Source organism: Nerophis ophidion, linkage group LG11 (assembly GCF_033978795.1).
Source record: "Nerophis ophidion isolate RoL-2023_Sa linkage group LG11, RoL_Noph_v1.0, whole genome shotgun sequence".
Classification (NCBI taxonomy): domain Eukaryota; kingdom Metazoa; phylum Chordata; class Actinopteri; order Syngnathiformes; family Syngnathidae; genus Nerophis; species Nerophis ophidion.
This window is the reverse complement of record NC_084621.1, coordinates 57195058-57217404: the sequence shown is the minus strand read 5'-3', so window position 1 is coordinate 57217404 and position 22347 is coordinate 57195058. Positions and strand designations below refer to the sequence as shown.

At 40.2% G+C, this 22347-nt stretch overlaps 1 protein-coding gene across 1 annotated transcript in view; it reads right to left on the bottom strand.

Annotated features, from left to right (window-relative positions):
• znf407 (zinc finger protein 407) overlaps nucleotides 1-22347 on the bottom strand; it is a 302639-nt gene that overhangs the window by 159836 nt on the left and 120456 nt on the right. Inside the window, exon 5 of the mRNA XM_061916333.1 lies at nucleotides 19781-19855. Coding sequence (XP_061772317.1) covers nucleotides 19781-19855 — 75 coding nt within the window. The remainder of the gene's footprint in view (nucleotides 1-19780; nucleotides 19856-22347) is intronic.

Genomic DNA, 22347 nt, shown 5'->3' with positions numbered 1-22347 from the left:
CCCCCCTCCGTCTGCCTGGAACATCGCGATTGTGTGTTGTAGTATTTCAGTTAACTGGAATCCAGTGTACTGTGGGGCACTATTTTAGTGAATCATACCTGAGCCATCACAAATTGATCAAATCTTTATTAGATACGTAAACAATGTGATAAAGAACATTTTGCATCAGTCAAATTACGGATCTAGATATCTGGTCAGGACACTCCTCACTCTTTTGCCTTCACCTTCATTTTCCATTTGTTTTTGGTGACTTTATATACTCTGGACTAAGATGTTGATTCCGCAACATACATGGTGGACAATAACTGATACAGTCTGCTTTGCCAGTCCAAATGCATTCACTGTTTTCCGTAGTTTCCCCTCGACGGCCAGGTAATAAATACAAAGCACACGCTACCTTTTTATTTTTTTAATCACACCCACGGGAGCTCACATTCTCGTTGTCTCTCCTTCGACAAATGGACTAAGTTTTTCGCTAAGTAGAATCATAGCTGACACTGGAAAGTTATCTTGCCGTCTGAGAAGTGTTGTATCCGAAATAGCTGCAATCGCTTTCTCTTAAGGTATTCACGTGTGATTTCCACAAGCGTCTGTACATGTAGAAGAATGAGAAACACGGGCATGGGTAGATTACTCGCCTTCATATTTTCAGTGGTTAACTCCGAGTTACGAAACTGCCTTATTATGAAGCTGGCTGTGGCGCGTTCTTTCTGATGTCACTTCCTGTGTGGGTCATTGTCTTTCTGGTGTCACTTTCTCCCTGAACTCTGTAAACGATCAATGAGTCCATACAAAGCTAAGTGCCGGAGATTCAAGAAATACACGGCACATTTAGCCGTGTAAAAATTTGTCCGAGGAGGGGAACCTTAAGCGCTGGTTTAGTGTGGCTGAAACGAGGCTTAGGCTAAATCATTATTCGTTTAAGGGGTTAAACGACTTAGTGTAGACATTGCCTAAGTATCCTAAGCACTGAATCTAAAAGAGCTGAGGACTTGAACATGGATGATTTTATTAAAGTGTTAGTCTGCCAACTCAAGAAAAGGCGGAATTATCTGTTTTAAACATTATTTCAGTCCCACCATCTTTTGTTTTTTAATCGTGATTCAAGTTCTACTCAGTCCAGTTAATGTATTTATTTTTGCCAAATACTTTTAAAGGCACATCGTACAAACATTTTAAATGATTCTGTTGTCAATTATGTGGATTTGAATGAGGATTTAATTTGTCTAAATTTAAATAAAGATTTATGAATGTTACAATTTAACTTTATTAATGAAAACTAATTGACATACTGTATTATTATAAGTTGTCCGACGTACTGTAGGAGCTCAATGCTTTGCAATATTGATCAAAGTCAGCAATTGTCTTACAAGAAGAATCACTCCATACTTGGTGTTGGTAAACTACCGTAGTAACTACTGCTGCTCCTGGAGTATACTGACTGTTTTATGGGTGCCACCTCTGCAGAACTAGGTGTCACCCCTGTCCCACCTCCTGAAAAAAATGTCTGGACACGCCACTGATATGTTGCTTTTTTGCCAAACAGCAGAGCGGTAATTGTGACATAACAATGATATTTTGTACCAAAATAACACTTCAGTTTGCATTGAACAGACTAAACAATAACACATAACTTCAGTGCACAGCCCAACTCGCTCCCCCGCAACTACAGTGGGGATCAAAAGTTGACATACAGTACATGTTGACAAGAACATAATGCCATGGCGGTCTTGAGTTTCTAATCATTTCTACAACTCTCATTTTTTTGTGATAGAGTGATTGGAGCACATACTTGTTGGTCACAAAAAACATTTATGAAGTTTGGTTCTTTTATGAATTTATTATGGGTCTACTGAAAATGTGACCAAATCTGCTGCGTCAAAAGTATACATACAGCAATATTTATATTTGGTTTCAAGTCCCCTGGCAAGTTTCACTGCAATAAGGCACTTTTGATAGCCATCCACAAGCTTCTGGTTGAATTGTTGACCACTCCTCTTGACAAAATTGGTGAAGTTCAGCTAAATGTGTTGGTTTTCTGACATAAACTTATTTCTTCAGCATTGTCCACACGTCTAAGTCAGGACTTTTTGAAGGTCATTCTAAAACCTTAATTTTAGCCTGATATAGCCATTTCTTTACCACTTTCGACGTGTGTTTGGGGCCATTGTCCTGTTGGAACACCCAACTTAGCCCAAGACCCAACCTCCGGGCTGATGATTTTAGGTTGTCCTGAAGAATTTGGAAGTAATCTGCCTTTTTCAATGTCCCATTTATTCTCTGTAAAGCACCAGTTCCATTGGCAGCAAAACAGGTCCAGAGCATAATACTACCACCACCATGCTTGACGGTGGGTATGGTGTTCCTGGGATTAAAGGCCTCACCTTTTCTCCTCCAAACATATTGCTGGGTATGGTGGCCAAAAAGCTACATCTGTTTCATCCGACATCACATGGACACAAATAAGACATTCTGGAAGAAAGTTCTGTGGTCAACAAGTATGTGCGCCAATCACTCTATCACAAAAAAATAAGAGTTGTAGAAATTATTGGAAACTCAAGACAGCCATGACAATATGTGCTTTACAGGTGAATGTAAATGTTGGCCACGACTGTACATTTGTGTTCCAAGTAAAGGCAAATAATGAAATTGATAATTTTGAAAGTAAATGACAGCGGGCACTTCGCACAAAATAAATAATCAGAACTTAGGCCAAATAAGCCCGAAAATAATCAACAAAGTTAGGTCAATTGCAGTCATACAGCAGTATTGAATATATAATTAAACAGGTTGTAGCAAGAATGCTTAGAATGGGCAAAGGCCAGAAGCGCCCAAGTGAGGGAGGAATTGCGACCACGTCTAGCACGGCCCAGACAGCCTATTGTGTGTACGTACTGTGTGTAATCATACAATTAATAATTGTTCCATAAACACACAAAACATTTTTTAAAAACAAACTATGTGTTGTACAGTACTGTAAATACCTGTACACATCAGTCATGATGTAAGTGCAGACGTGGGTATGTACATACAAAACACAGGTGCATTTGAATGAGATAGTACAAAAAAAAGAGTGGGCCACTTTATCGTATCACACAAAACACACTTATACAAATACACACAAACACGTGTCTCCAGGTCAGAGGGACAGTGGTAGCTCAGAGCCAGCTGTGACCTGGCGTCCAGGTGCTCAGGAAAACCGCTGTTAACAGCAACGATTGATGATCTAATCAAACTGTCACCACAGCAATCCGCCACGGGGGAGGGGAGTCTGGGGAGGCGTGTGTGCATGTGGAAGGTGAGGGGGAGTAGGGTGAAAGCAGGTGGGGCAGAATATCCAGGAGGCGTAGTGCATGCTTACCGTTAGTCCAAATTGAGAGTGACAGTCTCAATAGTGAAAAGACCTCTTTTTCCCCCCCTCGATAAGTAATGGAGGAAACAACTCCAGCGTTCTTCCGGAGGATGTCACATAATCAAGGGAGCCTCAAAAACACCATCACCACCCTTCACCATTATTCCTTGATTGGAGTGTGGTAGGACGACACTATGTTCAGACTTTGCATTAATAATTACACCAAATAATAAACAAAGCGCCTTCAATATTATATTCAATATCAATATTTTTTTGCCTCCTGGACAATTATTCCGTCATTATATATTGTTTAGGTTAACACGTGTTTACCAGGATGTGTCCCTGTACGAACGCTATACTGACTGCCTGCAACTGTGCCACTCAAAGGCTCACTGCTGGGTGCACTTTAGGTTTCAGTTTTGTTTTGCAGAAGCTTGCATATCGACACAAAAATTGCACATTGCATGAAAATGCTGTGTTCCAAGTCCATTGGTAATAGAAAAGTGGACAGTGAAAATCTGCAATTCCAAGAAAATTGGACTGAATCATTTTCATTTATTCTCCTTCTATTGAACACAAGGCCCATGTTCCAGGAGACTATCAGTGATGTCCAATTTAAAATGGCATTATGAGACGCAGAACAGGAATTTTGAGGAGACATTTCTTTGACATTTAGAGGTGAGAACAACCCAAATAAATGGACTGGAATAAGTTACGTTTTGGTCTGGACCTCAGGTTGTAGAGAAGAGAAGGCGGAATGCTGGTAAATTGTTTTCGTTAATAAAAATAAAGAAATAATGCAGCTGGGAAGTGCAAAAAAGCATGGGAAAGCTATGCATGTTTAGGTGCAAAGCAAAAAGCACAAAAAGTCAAGCAATGATCCAAAATGATTCAGCCCTGTAAGAAATATCCTAAATGGCAAACAGGAAAAATTGTGAGTGACGTAGGAGTGGTGGTGGAAAAATGGAATCAAACAAGAAGGAGAACAAAAAATTGGAGCACTGGACAGGAAATAACACAAAATACAAAAAATAAATAACTGAGATCGTGATATAAATCAGCATATCAGGCTTCAAATTCAGGATGATGCACATCGATGACAAAAAAACAAAAAGCTCACTTAGAGTGGCTTGAATTTTGGGCAAGCTCTAAAAGCCATTCTCAGATGCGGACATAATAACTGAAGTGATGGACACCGTGTTGGAAAGCAAACAGAAAGAGGAAATGGCCGCTAAAACGAAGCAAATCATATTCCAAAAAAAACCTCAGCAAAGTTTTGAATATTACAGTAGTATTGCCTGTAACCTGGCTTGGTAAATGGATTTAATTGAAAACAAATGTCTGAAGGACCTACAAGATTTAAGTACCGCTGGTGTTATGTCAGAAAAAATCTGAAACAACGCTTCCAATAAGTTAACGATGGAACCTCTAACATTTTAATTAGTCTTTTTGTTTGAAACAATGCATCGACCACCCACCAACACATGCCACTGTCTGTTAAAAAAATCTGGCCCTTGGACATATTTAATTGAGGACAAACTATAAGGGCATGAGCCACATATGTGTGCCAGGTTGTTCTGACATTTTTAGCATACTACACAAATTTAAACAGTAGCTGACCAGATATCTGACAGTGAAAATGTGAGGTTTATGTCGGGATTTTAGATAAGTAAGCAGAATTAGGATGACCTGAAGATTTGATAGCATTCATATAGTCTACATAAAAATTAAATGAATTGGGTTGAAAAAAAAAAAGGTAGCCTTCAAACATAAGACTGACATGTTAATAACTACCTGTCGTGTCTACAGGTTAATCACAATCTCCAGGATATATGCACAATTGTCACTTGCCTGTCCAGTTTGCATTAATTTAATCGCTGCTCTGCTAATTCATTGATTAACTGGTTCATTAGTGATGCCTGGCAACATCAATTTATGCCTTGAAAGACTGATGTTTCAATTAAAAAGGGGAAAAAAAAAGCTGGTAATATGCTACTTTTTGCCCAGTTCCTCTGTGTGTAATGACTGACCACTGTCACCAGTTAGCCTCAGTCTGGGACTGAGCCATGGGATGTGATATGAACATGAAGGTGCACTGTGAAAATCCTATTTAGTGTCTGCTTGACGAATGGTCATTGGATTGCAGCAAGGAATGACGTCACTTTCTGACGAGAAAAAAATTCAAAAGCTAAAATGACTGTTGGAGCTTGCTGAAGACACCTAGATGACGTAGACACTGTTTTGAGAAAATAAATGACTGCTATGGTTATCCCACAAGTCAGGGTCACATTACTTTGACATGACAAGTGGGCAGAACTGCGTGATTCTAACTAATACTATTGTTAGGAATAGCACCCTGCAACAAGGGGCAGGATTGTACAGTGATCAACGTCAACATAAAGCTTGGCACAGACAATGCATGTGACAGAATTGGCCCAATGACGTGATATGTACAATAACCTCTGGCATCCCTAACTCAGCTCACCTAATTTTGGATATCTTTACGAATATTGCTGCTATTAAAGGCCTACTGAAACCCACTACTACCCACCACACAGTCTGATAGTTTATATATCAATGATGAAATATTAACATTGCAACACATGCCAGTACGGCTTTTTTAGTATACTAAATTGCAATTTTAAATTTCCCGGGAGTTTCTTCTTTTTGAACACGTCGCGTAATGATGACGTGTACGCGTGACGCCACGGGCTGTTAGGAAATATGAGCGCTGCACACACACACAGCTAAAAGTCGTCTGCTTTAACCGCATAATTACACAGTATTTTGTGTTTCTGAATCTTTTGCAATTTGTTCAATTAATATTGGAGAAGTCAAAGTAGAAAGATGGAGTTGGGAAGCTATAGCCTTTAGCCACACGAACACACGGTGATTCCTTGTTTAAAATTCCCGGAGGTGAAACTTTACCATGGATCACAGCTGTCAAGCGAACATGGATCCCGACCGAATGTCAACCAGCAGGTTTCGGTGAGAAAAATTGTGGTAAAAAGTCGCTTCTTACCGGAGATCAGCAGAGCTTGCCCCGTCCATAAAGCTGCTGTCGACTTCCCTGAAACATTGGCGTCAAGGCACCCGTGGACACACACCTCCGACTATCAGGTACTGTTAAACTCACTAAAACACTAGCAACACAATAGAAAGATAAGAATTATCATAGTAAATGTGTCTAAAAACATCTGAATCCGTCCCAATGCAATCACCTGTTTTTTTTGTTTAACCTGTTTTTTTTTTTTTTTCTAGTCCGTCGCTATCAATATCTTCAAACACAAATCTTTCATCCTCGCTCAAATTAACGGGGAAATTGCCGTTTTCTCGGTCCGAATCGCTGTTTTTGTTGGAGGCTCCCATTAAAAACAATGTGAATATGTAAGGAGCCATCAACATGTGACGTCATCGTCTGTGACTTCCGTCTGTGGCTTTTCTGTTAGCGACCGAAAGTTGCGAACTTTATTGTGGATGTTCTCTACTAAATCCATTCAGCAAAAATATGGCAATATCGCGAAATGATCAAGTATGACACATAGAATGGACCTGCTATCCCCGTTTAAATAAGAAAATCTCATTTCAGTAGGCCTTTAGGCAATGATAATACTGTGTTTTATTTAACTAATGATGACTTTAACCACAGGGGTGGAAATTTAAGTATTACAGCGTGTCAGCAGTATACTTCCCTCGCACACTGTACCCACAAAAACAAACATATCTTGCACAATTCTGCACCATATGCCCATGACAAGTGCATAAAAACCGCTCCCAAGTGATGGCACAGGCCAACCCATAAAAACTTAATGCCTCTAATTTTCTAGTAATCAAACTTTAATAGACTGTGATGGCTTTTAAACTAACAAATTGTAATTATCGCTTAATTTTAACAGCAATATTAACGCAATCCCTCATTCTGCAAGTGCTCATTCTCCATGAAATATTGAGTAGGGTAAACAGTAGCTGTATGCGGGCTCTTATTCAGACAAGTAGCCAACAAAACAAAAGGTGTTCGAGGGGTTGTTGAGTCCTGGCCAGGGCCACAATGGACCAACTGCAGAAAACTTGAAAATGGATCTTAATGAATTCCATTAGACAATGTAAGTTTAGTAATACTGTATAGCAGTTAGTAATTTATGCAATATGTTTTGTATGGTCAGCATAGAGACTCAAGATTATGTTATTTTTTCCCCTATGCTCTGCGTTCTGTGGCTGATACAAACAAGAACTAACTTTAAACATACTAAATGTCCCACAGTGAGTGCGGATATCCTGAGTTACTTTGAAGTTTAAGATTTTCTTGCTCTCCGTTTCTCTGTACTAATCACTTGCTTACAGTACCAGCAGCATGGGATGGTACTGACTGCTGCCCTTGGGTGGCTACAAACTAGGCCTTACCACCCAACATCAAGACAGAGACAAAGTGCTGACACAAGCAGATAAGGGAAGGAAGAAATAGAAAGATGAAAGAGCAGATTCATTATCAATAATTAAGGAAAACACTGTATTATAATGAATTAGAAGCTGTTTTATCCACTCTTATCGTGCTACGGCACAGCTAACACAATTCCTTAGCCAGCACAAATAGAAGTTCTGCACGTACTTATGGTTTAATGAAATTGTGTGTCTGTGACTTGACCTCAGCTTGCTCTGTGTGGTCCATATTGCAGCCATGCTGACTCCAGGCAGGACTCTTCCGCCCTGTGTCCCTATCCAGCCTGCACAGTCAATATGGCTGTACTGTGCAGCATGCTGGGATGCGGCTGCAAGCACAGTTCGTCGTTCAAAAGCCAGATGCCTGCTTAGCCAAACTGCGCCCCTGGCACAGCCACTTGACCACAGGCAAGAATGTTTATTGACATTGTCAGCCGTGTGTGCGTACAATCTATTGGCACGTTTTGGTAAGTATTGATACAAAGCACCTAATAAAACTGTCGTGGGTAGGACTCGTCTTCTTATGTCGTAATTCCTAAGCATGAATAGACATTTTGAACAATTGTTCACTTCGAACTTAATGTGCATTTTTCGGGCATCAAAATGGTTTCCCTAATGGAAACTGCACTATACAGCTCCATCAAATGCCAACCAAACCATGTGCAGGTTTTAGCAATTAGATAGCTCCACAACAGTGAAATCATTCTTACCAGATGCTCATATTGTACCTTTTTTTTTTTTTTAACTTGAACAAATATATCTTTCATCTGGGTTGTCAGCACTCTTGCTTTAAGAATGATGAGTGTATTAGTTCCAGTCGTTTATTATAACAAGCATGAAAATGGCAGGCATTTTAACAATTACCTATAAAAACAAGTATGTGAGACAGGTCAGTTGTCTTTTCCCGCCCTGTTTTGAAATAACTAATTACAAGTAATTGAGTCAAGGTCACTGCTGTCAGTCACTCTCTCTCAAGCCACTCCCTTGTTTTCGAAGTGTGTCGAAGTGCACCAACACATGCAGGCAAGCACACTCACTGTGGTTATTAAGGTGTATTAAAGACAGAATACAAAGCCAATGTGGCCAAAATGAGTTGTGCTGTGTTAAAAATGGTGATACAAAAAATATTTTAAACTGTTTTAAGACTTTATTCAATTTAGGGACGTATTTAATTTGTGTAAATAAAAACAAATATGGATTGCTTTATTGTCAAAATTGGTCATCTTGATGCACATATTAAATGTAACCTGCAACAAGACTTTGTAGCCACCCGAGACCATTTTAAATTCCAGAAATATAAAGTGCAATATAAATACATGTATACACTATAATAAGAATGCATGGTTAAAAAAGAGCAATCTATCCATGCTTTTTTGTAGTAACATACAATATCTAAATACGTTCACTTTTGAATTGATTACATCTTATGTGGTCGCACAGAATGCTTCTCATGAGTACATCTAAAACAATGCATAACCAAACAGTTCATACAAACAAAAGGACAAACATCCTTTATCAGCTCAGTGCCTGCAGTGAGGGGTGGTGGTGTGACATAAATGAAGACCTAGTTGTGTCACTTTATAACAGTTCAGCCATCGCTTCCTCTCTGGCACACTTCATCCAGTCTGCTATCCGACCAAACCTCCCATTCAGTTCTGTGTTCATAACCGGGGATGGAAGAAGTGAAGTGAAGTGAATTATATTTATATAGCGCTTTTTCTCTAGTGACTCAAAGCGCTTTACATAGTGAAACCCAATATCTAATTTTTTTACATTTAAAACAGTGTGGGTGGCACTGGGAGCAGGTGGGTAAAGTGTCTTGCCCAAGGACACAACGGCAGTGACCAGAATGGCAGAAGCAGGGATCGAACCAGCAACCCTCAAGGCTCTTGCTTGATAGCCGATCAAGCCTATGCTTGATAGGCTCTTGCTTACACGGTTGCTCTATCAACCAAACTATACCGCACAAGAACACATGCAAATAACATTTTATTATCTTGGAATGTAATTTATTAGACACAATCACTCATTTATTTATTGCACATGCATAATATTGGCATTTCCCAAAGACAAAATAAAAAATTCTGCTAAACCATGACAGTACACAGTTCACTCGCTCTTATTGCGTTTAAGGTCAAATATTAAACTATTCTATGGACCATATAGGTTTTTTTTCACATTTTGAATCCATTTATAAAGAAATCCAACTTTACAGAAAGACTGCACTTTATTCGGAATTGTGACCCAACATCCCCAATCCTTAAGTGAAACAAGAACACAAGTATGTATTCTGTGTGTTTTAAATAGTAAACAGTGTATTATATTTATATAGCGCTTTGCTCAAGTGACTCAAAGCGCTTTACATAGTGAAACCCAATATCTAAGTTACATTCAAACCAGTGTGGGTGGCACTGGGAGCAGTTGGGTAAAGTGTCTTGCCCAAGGACACAACGGCAGTAACTATGATGGCTGAAGCGGGAATCGAACCTGCAACCCTCAAGTTGCTGGCACAGCCACTCTACCAACTGAGCTATACCGCCCCAATTCCTATCACACAACTGCTAGCCATCCATCCATCCATTTTCTACCGCTTATCCCCTTTTGGGGTGGCAGGAGGCACTGGCGCCTATCTCAGCTACAATCGGGCGAAAGGCGGTGTACACCCTGGACAAGTCGCCACCTCATCGCAGGGCTAACACAGATAGACGGACAACATTCACACTCACATTCACACTCTAGGGCCAATTTCTTTGTGTTGCCAATCAACATATCCCCAGGTGCATGTCTTTGGAAGTCGGAGGAAGCCGGAGTACCCGGAGGGAACCCATGCATTCACGGGGAGGACATGTTAACTCCACACAGAAAGATCCCGAAGCCTGGGATTGAACCCAGGACTGCAGGACCTTTGTATTGTGAGGCAGACGCACTAACCCCTCTACCACCGTGAAGCCCACAACTGCTAGCAGTACAGGTAATTGGGATTCATCCATTACAGTGTTAATTTTTTTGACCAATAACTTCCGTCTTTGTTTTAATCAGAAACCATTTTTCCCTGACGAATAGAAGACAACATTAACTGACTCAATGAATAAAAACAAGACTAACACGCTGAAAGAAACGGAATCTAATCACACTTATATCTGTCTTGTAATTTTCCTAAGTTTATAAACATAATACAAACAAAAAAAAGGGAAAAAAAACTTTGTGGTGATTATAAATCTCGACATAACCGTTGTATTAGCCCTATTATTTAGGTAGCCAGGGACTGCAGATGGAAATTAACTATTTAGCTATAATCTGGTAAAGAACAAAAATGGATGGATGGAAGAACCTTTCCACGCCACATATAGCGTGACAACCCACTTGATTGTCCTGCTCATAAACAGTTAATGATGAAAGCATGCATTGTAACTCCATTTCACAACACACATACACACTTGCTTTGCCAGAGACATAGCATAAAAAAATAGAACAAGTGTCTTAAATATAATTTTTGGCACTGACTTGTGAAGCAAAAAATGACTAATAAGATTATGCTACTTCTGTGTTAAACAAATACTTTGCAGGTAGTCTAAATAAAGTCGCTTTCAAAAAACCTTAAAGAGGCCTTATCTTGTATACTTTATATTTTAGTCGACAACATGTAGCTGACTAGAATGTGGTTTATTTTCGCTGACTAAAACTAAACCAGTCCAGATGACTAAAATTAAACTAAAACTAAAATACATTTTCATCAAAAGACTTTTACCAAAGCTAAATTAAAAACTTGTGTAAAAATGAACACTGATCCATTACGTTTTAGCAACACTGCCAACAAAGCTCTATTTATGTGCAATGAACTGCAAATTAACCCAGGTATAGCGAAAAAAAACTGTTATTGTAAGAGCTAACACCGACTAACTACATGTCTGGCATCGTGACACATTGCCTCGCTCGCACTTCTTCTCCGACCACTAGAGAGTAGACAGCTAGTAGTTACTTTGTGCTGTGCTTATAATACCAATGGGTTGAGACCCGCCATTAAAAAAAGTAGAAGGAGCTTCAGTCAATTAAAGTTAATGCTAGGTTATTATGCATCTTACTTGTGTAGTAGAAGGTTGTGGCACCCAAGTGGTCAACTTTGAAAATGCACACGCTACCAACTTAATAGTATAATATGGCTCTCAACTTGGCAGACAAATGGAACACAGCATAAAACCATAGCAACATCACAAGGAAGCATTTTCTTATCTGAAGAGTGAGAATTATGATGGATTTACCAGCTCAAGGATTGTAACTGTGCTGAAAGATACAACATTCCCATCTGTCTGCATCCTAGTGAGAGCAGAACATTGTAAGTCACTGTGTTATGTTCTTATTTGAAACATTTAGCAATAGTGATACAAGATAGCGCTCTAAGGTGCTCACAAAGTCTGCCATTAGTGCTTGCAAACACAAAAAGTGCACAGCCTGTGGTAATCTGAATTTTCTATGCTCATTTCTGTTTTCATTTGCACACCATATTTACTCCCCCTCTCGTCCACAGTATGGAGTGCAGTTGGCGCGGGGCAGAAGCACACACCTGAAGTTGATTAGGGTGCCCTATATAACCAGGCTGCTGACGGCCTGCTAGCGCCGGAACGTTGTGGTCAACGCTGTTGCTATTTGCATGCGTCCTATCTCGTCTCACTAGCAAACTCTCAAGTTTGGCTCGTGCGTCTCACAGGTTTGCCTGTATACCTAGCCTTGTCTAGCGCCTTTAGTTTACATTCAGTTTATCTGTTTCACTCTTTTCATGAAGTATTTTTCCTAGCCTCGTCTACCGTTTTTATTTAGTACTTTGCAACTTTGTTTTACATTTTCTCAGTCAGTATTATTCCTAGCCGTCTAGCGCTTTTTGTTTAGTTTTGGTAATTCATCCTGGTAGTATTTTCATGGTGTGTTTTTGTACTTCCACCATCGCCTTTTGTTTTTGCTACGTCCACCTTCCGCCAAAATAAAGGAAGAACTGTTCTCTACTAAAAAAACGTCTCTGCGTCCTTGGGATCCACCCAATCAGTTCCTAACACAGCCATGTGTTTTGTGAAATAAATGTGCCCAGGAAAGAGATTACAGTGGTGCTTGAAATTACCAAAATGCTGTAAATGTTACGTTATCATTAATGTGCCTGTCACTAACTCACATACACACGTATATTATGTACATAAAACAGTGTTGAAGGTTAAGAGATGGAGTTTAGAAGGCTTTATAGGTGGATTAGAGTGGGTCTCTATTACCTGCACTGTTAGCTGCCTCATACAAGCAGTTTTTTTACTATTTAGAATGTACAGAAAAGGACAATATTTGTGTTCTTGTCTCACATAGAGATTGTCAATGATGGACAAAAATGCCAAAAAGTGCAGTTTTCAATTAAACTTTTCACGTACCCGGAGTTTGCATGTTCTCCCCGTGACTGCGTGGGTTCCCTCCGGGTACTCCGGCTTCCTCCCACTTCCAAAAACATGCACCTGGGGATAGGTTGATTTGCAACACTAAATTGGCCCTAGTGTGTGAATGTGTGTGTGTGAATGTTGTGTGTCTATATGTGTTGTCCCTGTGATTAATTGGAGACTTGTCCAGGGTGTAACCCGCTTTCCGCCCGAATGCAGCTGAGATAGGCTTCCGCGCCCCCCGTGACCCCAAAGGGGACAAGTGGTAGAAAATGGATGGATGGATGGATGTTCACGTACCCTAAATCCCCTATTGGATCTGGCAACAAAAGCAGAGAGGCTATCATCCTCCTTTTGTACAACATCCTCTTTTTCTTTGACTAAAGGATCTCCCAGTGTTCTAAAAATATCAGGTGAACAGAGCCATAGAGATGGTGATGAAACTGCTTCTTTGACAGTGTCCTACCGCAATCCATCTTTCCACCGCCTGCCAGCCAGCATATGTGTACTATTGGCTCCCCCCCATAACAATCCTCATCGCCTCTAAACCCACCCCCTCAGTGGTCCCCAGTTGCTAGTTTAGATACCGCCCCGCACACATACAAACATACAATTTTCCCCTCTGCGAGTGTCCGAGTCTTCTGGTTTGGATTTTCAAAACCCGTGCAGTTATCAATCATCCAGACAGTCATGTCACATTGGAACCTACAAATGTCTGCATGGCAACACTTACAGTGGGGGGAATAATTTTTTGATCTTGTGCTGATGATAGCTTGCCCTTTTACAAAGACATGGCCATTCCATATTGTGTGTGGTAGGTTACTTTTAACAAAGAAAGCCAGCATATCAAAAAAGGAAATTAGGAAATAGTTTGTGTTTGACTGAGTCTTTTGACCCCAACAGACCGCTTATGTCCAATGAAGCACACAAATGAGTCCAGTCCCTTCAGCAGGAAGCTTAATAGAACCAAATCACCATTGGCGCAATAATTAGAAAATTGACAAAATACAAAATAATAAGGTTTGGAGCTCCATGCAAGATCTTACCTCATGGGGTAAGGCTAATTCTGAGAAAAATGTGTGATCAGCCCAAAATTGCAAAAATAGCTTGTTAATGACCTCAGGAGAGCTGGAGCCACAGTCACCAATAAAACCATAGGTGACACACTTTGCTGTAGTAAAATGAGATTTTGCAGTGTCCACAAAGTCCCATTGTTCAGGAAGGAACATGTACGGGCCAGAGAAAGACCAATAAACACCTGGGAATGATTGGGGGAAACCTATAATAAATGTTTCTTTTTATTCCCTATGATCCTTTTCGTGATATTCTGTCTGTAATAAAGGTAACAAAAATGTATTGCCTGCCCATGTCTTTGTCAGGGTGTAAACATACAAAAGCAGCAGGGGATCAAATAATTGTATTCTCCACAATGTACAGACACACATATAAACACACACAAATTCATTGTGTATTCTCTTTTTAGTGTCTCATGTCATACTTCCCTCTCATTTTCCCTATTTTAACCTCCATCCTTTGTCTTTTCATGCATCACATTCCTACATTGACCCAAATTTGCTCCATTTAATAGTCCTCAGTATACACCCGATGCCCTTGTGCTAATTAAGATGCACACCTTGAAAATATGACGGTTAATTAATGATGAGATAAAGCCTGTGTGCAGAACTGTCAGTAAAATGATGACACTGTGCTTTACAGGTTTAAATACACTAAACCTGGTGATCGATCTTTACCAGCAGGGAATACATGCCTGTGTGTGCACCTTTGGATGGCATTCAAGGGTGCAGTAGGATAAAAGATCTGATACAAGGAGTATAAAAAAAGGGCAAGGCTAAAACTGGTGATCTTATTCAGGACTATGTGGTGGGGTTCAACATTATTTGCAATAATGTACATGGATGTATGCATTGGTTGTGTAAGTTGGTGCGTGTGCTAACTTTTGGTATAAAAATACAGCAAAGACTTAAAGGCCTACTGAAATGAGATTTTCCTATTCAAACGGGGATTGCAGGTCCATTCTATGTGTCATACTTGATCATTTTGCGAAATTGCCATATTTTTGCTGAAAGGATTTAGTAGAGAACATCGACGATAAAGTTCGCCACTTTTGGTTTGCTACTACCGTAAGTAGTAGCAGACGATGTGCGCGTGACGTCACGGGTTGTGGAGCTCCTCACATTGTTTACAATGATGGCCACCAGCAGCGAGAGCTATTCGGACCGAGAAAACAACGATTTTCCCATTAAATTAAGCAAGGATAAAAAATTCATGGATGAGGATAGTGAGAGTGAAGGACTAAAAAAATAAAAAATAAAAAAAAATAGAAAAGGGCAGTGGGAGCGATTCAGATGTTATTAGACACATTTACTGGGATTATTCTGGAAAATCCCTTATCTGCTTAGTGTGTTACTAGTGTTGTAGTGAGATTATATAGTCGTACATGAAAGTCAGAAGGGTGTGGCTACGGGGGTGGTGACTGCCAGTGTCTCTGAGGGAAGCCACGTTTCTCGACAAGGCGAAGCGAAGGCAGCCGGTCGGGCTGGAATGAGCTTTTTTTCCCCTCTTCCACGGTGGAAGCATTCCACGTACAGGGGCGGCCGGTCGGAGGAGGCAAGACAGTCCGCAGCTGCCTCTTTGACAGGTGCACGATGAGCGACGCAAGGTCCGCTCATGTCTACGGTAAGAGCCAACTTATTACCACAATGTTCTCACCTAAACCTGCTGGTTGACATGTGGTCGGGAACCATGTTCGCTTGACCGCTCTGTTCCATAGTAAAGCTTAACCTTCGGGAATGTAAACAAGGAAACAGGCTGTGTTTGTGTTTGATAAAGGCAGCTGCAATACACCGCTTCCAACTTACATCGTTCTTCTTTGTAGTCTCCATTATTAATTGAACAAATTGCAAAAGATTCAGCAACACAGATGTCCAGAATACTGTGTAATTATGTGATTAAAGCAGACTACTTATAGCTGGGATCGGGGCGGAAAAAAATGTCCGCTACAATCCGAGACGTCACGCGCACGCGTCATCATACTGACGTTTTCAACAGGATATTTTGCGCGAAATTTAAAATTGCAATTTAGTAAACTAAAAAGGCCGTATTGGCATGTGTTGCAATGTTAATATTTCATCATTAATATATAAACTATCAGACTGTGTGGTCGGTAGTAGTGGGTTTCAGTAGGCCTTTAAATGAGCCAAAATGATACACAAGTTAGCTAAGAAAGTCGATTTGAAACAAAAATAATGTTTATGTAAGTCAGGTTGAGGCATAGATTATGTACTTATCTGCATAAACATATTCGTACGAGAACGATTTGGAGTTTCCAGGTAAAATATTATTTTTACACTGTTGCCATTGTATACACCTAAAATGTGAAGATGCCATTAAATCCCACTTGCCAAACTACAATTTTTCAAGAAACAAACTGGTTATCTACATACTATACAGGCCAAAAGTTTTCATGACTATTTACATTGTAGATAGTCACTGAAGGCATCAAAACTATGAATGAACACATGTGGAGTTATGTACTTAACAAAAAAGGTGAAATAACTGAAAACATGTTTTATATTGTAGTTCCTTCAAAATAGCCACCCTTTGCTCTGATTACTGCTTTGCACACTCTTGGCAATCTCTCAGTGGGCTTCGAGCACACCTGTGAAGTGAAAACCATTTCAGGTGACTATCTCTTGAAGCTCATCGAGGGAATGCCAAGAGTTTGTGGAAAAGTATTCAGAGCAAAGGGTGGCTATTTTGAATAAACTGGAATTCAAAACATGCTTTCAGTTATTTTACCTGGTTTTGTTAAGTACATACAGTATCTCCACATGTGTTCATTCATAGTTTTGATGCCTTCAGTGACCATCTACAATGTAAATAGTAATGAAAATAAAAAAACACATTGAATGAGAAGGTGTGTCCCAAGTAGAATAGCTATGCAAATCATGCATCGGAACCTTCTCTATACCAAAAGTACAACATTGTTCAATTTACTTACAAAGATTAAAATGCCAAGTAGATACATACTTTAGCTGTGGACTAATCATAGACATCACAAATATCTAAAATATATAGAATATTTCAGAAATGTCTAAATCAGGGGTGTCAAACGTACGGCCCGCGGGCCGGATCAGGCCCGCAAACAGGTTTGACCTGGCCCGCGAAATGAGTTTGCTAAGTATAAAAATTAGCCGAATTGTTTTAATGAAAAAAACTGCTGTTCTAAATGTGTCCACTAGATGTCGCAACAACAACTCTTTGTATTGTTTGCTACGTATGTGAAAAAAAAATAAACCACACGGCGTTAATGCACCAGTCGAGGAAAATGAGCAAACTACATAAATGACATCCTATAATTTCCATCCATCCATTTCCTACCACTTATTCCCTTTGAGGTCGCGGGGGGCGCTGGTGCCTATCTCAGCTACAATCGGGCGGAAGGCGGTGTACACCCTGGACAAGTCGCCACCTCATCGCAGGGCCAACACAAATAGACAACATTCACACTCACATTCACACACTAGGGCCCATTTAGTGTTGCCAATCACCCTATCCCCAGGTGCATGTCTTTGGAAGTGGGAGGTAGCCGGAGTACCCGGAGGGAACCCACGCGTTCATTGGGAGGACATGCAAACTCCACACAGAAAGATCCCGGGCCCGGGATTGAACCCAGGACTACTCAGGACCTTCATATTGTGAGGCAGACGCACTAAACCCTTTCCCACCGTGAAGCCCATCCTATGATTGGATTTTAATATTATTTTTTTATCATGACAGATTGATAATTAACACCAGTTGACTTATTTATTCAGAAAGTATAAATAAGAAATAAAGATAGAATACCATTAACAGCAACATGCAAGTGTAAAAAAAAACCCAACAACATTATGAGTTGTACATTTTCAGAATGTGCTTGTTCTATTTCTAAACAAAGAAAAAAATCTGAAGTTGTCTTTATTTTTAAGTTATCGTGCCGTGATTTTACCAGTCTGGCCCACTTGGGAGAAGATTTTTCTCCATGTGGCCCCCATCTAAAATTTGTTTGACAGCCCTTGTCTAAATCTACACTTTCTTATCAACAGCAATTTTGACTTATGAGTAATGAAAATGGAGCTCTGTTTCTATAGTAATGCCTATAACAATGTTTAGCTTCTACTTTTGGATTGCCAAGAGGGTAGTAGGTGGGCGATGTGGTTGGACTAAATAAGTCTACCTCATCCTTTTCACATAGAAAGAAACATACACATTAAAAGCCTACTGAAATGAGATTTTCTTATTTAAAACGGGGATAGCAGGTCCATTCTATGTGTCATACTTGATCATTTCGCGATATTGCCATATTTTTGCTGAAAGGATTTAGTAAAAAACATCCACGATAAAGTTCGCAACTTTCGGTGCTAAGAGAAAAGTCCTGCCTCTACCGGAAGTCGCAGACGATGACGTCACATGTTGATGGCTCCTCACATATTCACATTGATTTTAATGGGAGCCTCCAACAAAAAAAGCTATTTGGACCGAGAAAACGACAATTTCCCCATTAATTTGAGCGAGGATGAAAGATTTGTGTTTGAGGATATTGATAGCGACGGACTAGAAAAAAAAAAACAAGTTAAAAAAAAAAAACGTGATTGCATTGAGACGGATTCAGATGTTTTTAAAGACATTTACTAGGATAATTCTGGGAAATCCCTTATCTTTCTATTGTGTTGTTAGTATTTTAGTGAGTTTAACATTACCCGATAGTCGGAAGTGTACGTCCATGGCCAGGTGTTGACGCACAGTGTCTCAGAAAAGTCGACGGCAGCTTTATGGGCGGCACAACTTCAGCTGAAATCCGGTAGGAAGCGACTTTTTAACCACAATTTCTCACCGAAACCTGCATTTTAAACAAGGAATCACCGTGTTTTTGTGTACCTAAAGGCTAAAGCTTCCCAACTCCATCTTTCTACTTTGACTCCTCCAATATTAATTGAACAAATTGCAAAAGATTCAGCAACACAGATCTCCAAAATACTGTGTAATTATGCCGTAAATGCAGACGACTTTTAGCTGTGTGTGTGCGCAGTGCTCATATTCCTAACAGCCCGTGACGTCAAGCGTACACGTCATCATTACGCGACGTTTTCAAGAAAAAACTCCCGGGAAATTTCAAATTGCAATTTAGTAAACTAAAAAGGCCGTATTGGCATGTTTTGCAATGTTAATATTTCATCATTGATATATAAACTATCAGACTGCGTGGTTGGTAGTAGTGGGTTTCAGTAGGCCTTTAAGCGCATAGTTCAACTTCAGAGACAGAGCTGCAGACATTACACATACACAAAAACACATTTTTCTACAAAGACAGAACTACCGGTAGTAAGGAAAACAACATTCATCCTAAATTTAAGAGAGAGCAGGAGGTAAAATGGTGAAAAGAACCAGATGTTTGACACAAAAAAAAGGGTAGGACGATGACCATTGAGACAGATGGAAGGGCATTTAACAGAAGTGCAAATTGTGTTTTTGTTCACATGAAATTGAGGGGGAAGTTGAAAATAAAATATTCTGCAAGCTTTACCTTTCTTTACGCTGGCCGATTCCATGTTTTCCAAGCAGGTGGGTGCTGAGGTGTTTCTTCATCACGAACGCCCATCTTTAATAAACATACAAAACACAAAGAAAAATAAAGGAATGAATTATCCAGACAGCATTAGCAAAATGTTTGTACATGTTAGAGATGCGCGAATAGGCAATTATATCATCCGCAACCGCATCACCAAAGTCGTCATCCACCCGCCGTCCACCCAAACCAACATTTTATCAGGACCGTACCCGCCCAACCGCCCACTGAAATACATCAGAGGTTGGCCGCCTTTACCACTAACAGAGCTATTTAAACCTGTTTCACAGAGTAATGAAGACAATTGGAGCAGCTAACGTTCTTGCGACTATCCAATAGCGTTCATCCTGATGACAAAAATATGGGCGCGCTGTGAAGCCATTGCCTTAGACACCTTCAACAACATGTACGAACCGATTGTTGGTCCGGCAACATGTTGTGTGCAGCTTCCACAATCACACATACAAGATTGTAGTCAGGAAGTATCATGAATACAAAGGATTCTGGGTATTTGTTGTTTTGCGTTTATGTTGTGTTACTGTGAGGATGATCTCCCGAAATATGTTTGTCGTACTAAGAGTGTTAAAAATGTTTATATCACAACCATTAATGTACTCTGTGTCACCCAGTATGCCTTGCAGTCGTGTGCGTGTTGCTGCGGAAGCCACACACAACATGATGCTGGACTGACAAGCAGATCGTACATGTTGTAGAAGGCGACAAAGCCAATGGCTTCAAAGCACGCCCTAATACTTATTATCTGGGTGACTGCCGGCAGTCATTCAAGAGAATAATAGCGTCTCCTATTGTCTTCTTCGCTTTATGACACGGGTCTTAAATGGCTCTTTGAATGGCCAAGGATACCGATCCCAGAACCATGTATATCAAATATTTCCGGATGGTTCAACCGCCACCCGCCTGAATCTAATTAAAATCTATTTTTTCGTCATGTCAACCGCCCGACCCGCGGTTTATCCGCGAACTCTGCGGATGAGACCGCAAACCGCGCATCTCTAGTACATGTAAAAAAAAGGTAGGTTAATCTAATAAATGTTCTGCAAACTTTCCTAAACTAAACATTTTTGAGCAGTGGAAACTACCGGTACCTGCAAAAACAGAAATCGTATGCATTTATTTATGCGCACTTTTCAACTCGTAAACTACAGCACGTCAAAGGGTGAACATTTGTCAAAAATGCATCTCTACTGTATAGCCTGTGATATTAGTTTTCTGACAAATACGCAACGTCTTGGCGCTGTTATCAAACCCCAAGGTTTGACCCGGTAATTGGAATTGACTTGTAATTTCTCACACACCTCATTGTGCCCTACAAAACGATCAATATAACTTTGGGGTGGTTAGCCTAAACCAGGGGTGGGCATTACGTCGATCGCGAGCAACCGGTCGATCTCGGAGGGTGTGTCAGTCGATCTCAAGCCAGGCATTAAAAAATATACATAAAAATGAGCAATCATCAATCATACCAAGACTTCACTTTCGTCGGTTGTTTGACATTCTCAGCACCCGAGGATCTTGTGAGATGACGCTGGCTGCTGCGAGCTCATATTTAAGAAAAAAATCACTAACAGGGCGGACGCAGAGAAACACATTTTATTTCTAGAGACTCCGTACCTACTGTCAAAACTCTAAAGACCGACTGCACAGTTCCTGTCTTCACCATAAAGGACCTGTTTCATCCTGCCTGTGCTAACAAAATAAGAGTCTCAGAAAGCTAGCGTGCACAAGCTAGCAAGCTACGGAGTTTGAAGCCAATGTATTTCTCCCCCGCCCTCAGCGACAGCTTTCTCACTTGCTTGCCCACCCACACACTCACTGACGTCACTCACCTGCTGCCAGACATTAAAGGGCCACACACATATGCTACTCTCATAACAAAGTGTTTAAAAACGAGTATGCAAGTTGGACAAATGAGATGCCAAATCCAGCCACTTTCATGTGGTATTGGACAGAAAGGAGGACTTTTTTTTTCCTCCATTTGAAAATGCGGACGTTATCAGCACCACTGTCCAATTCCAATCAATGCAAGTCATCAGAATCAAATACACCAACTTATATTCTTGTCTTCATGAAAGAAAGGAATCTATGTGTGTTAAACATGCTTGTATTATCATTAAACACCATTAACTTGTTAACAAAAATGTCTCTTTCATAAATAAATACATATAAATTATAAATAGGAATGAGGTAGATCTCCTCGACTTGGTCAATTAAAAAGTAGCTCACCTGCAGAAAAAGTGTGAGCGCCCCTGGCCTAAACCCATTCACGTTACAAAACTGTGCACATATGCACACAACCTAAAAAAGCTCATGGATCTGGAGTACATCCAGTGGCATGCATACCAAGTATTAAATCCTGAGATGTCAATAGGTGCACAGCAACCCCCATGTTATGACTTTGTTGAGTTTATTGTGTCTCCTAAACAGCACATGAAAACATAATGAATGGATGACAGGACTAAATACTCAGACATCCGAGCTGCTTCCACAGTGTTTTCATCTCCTGG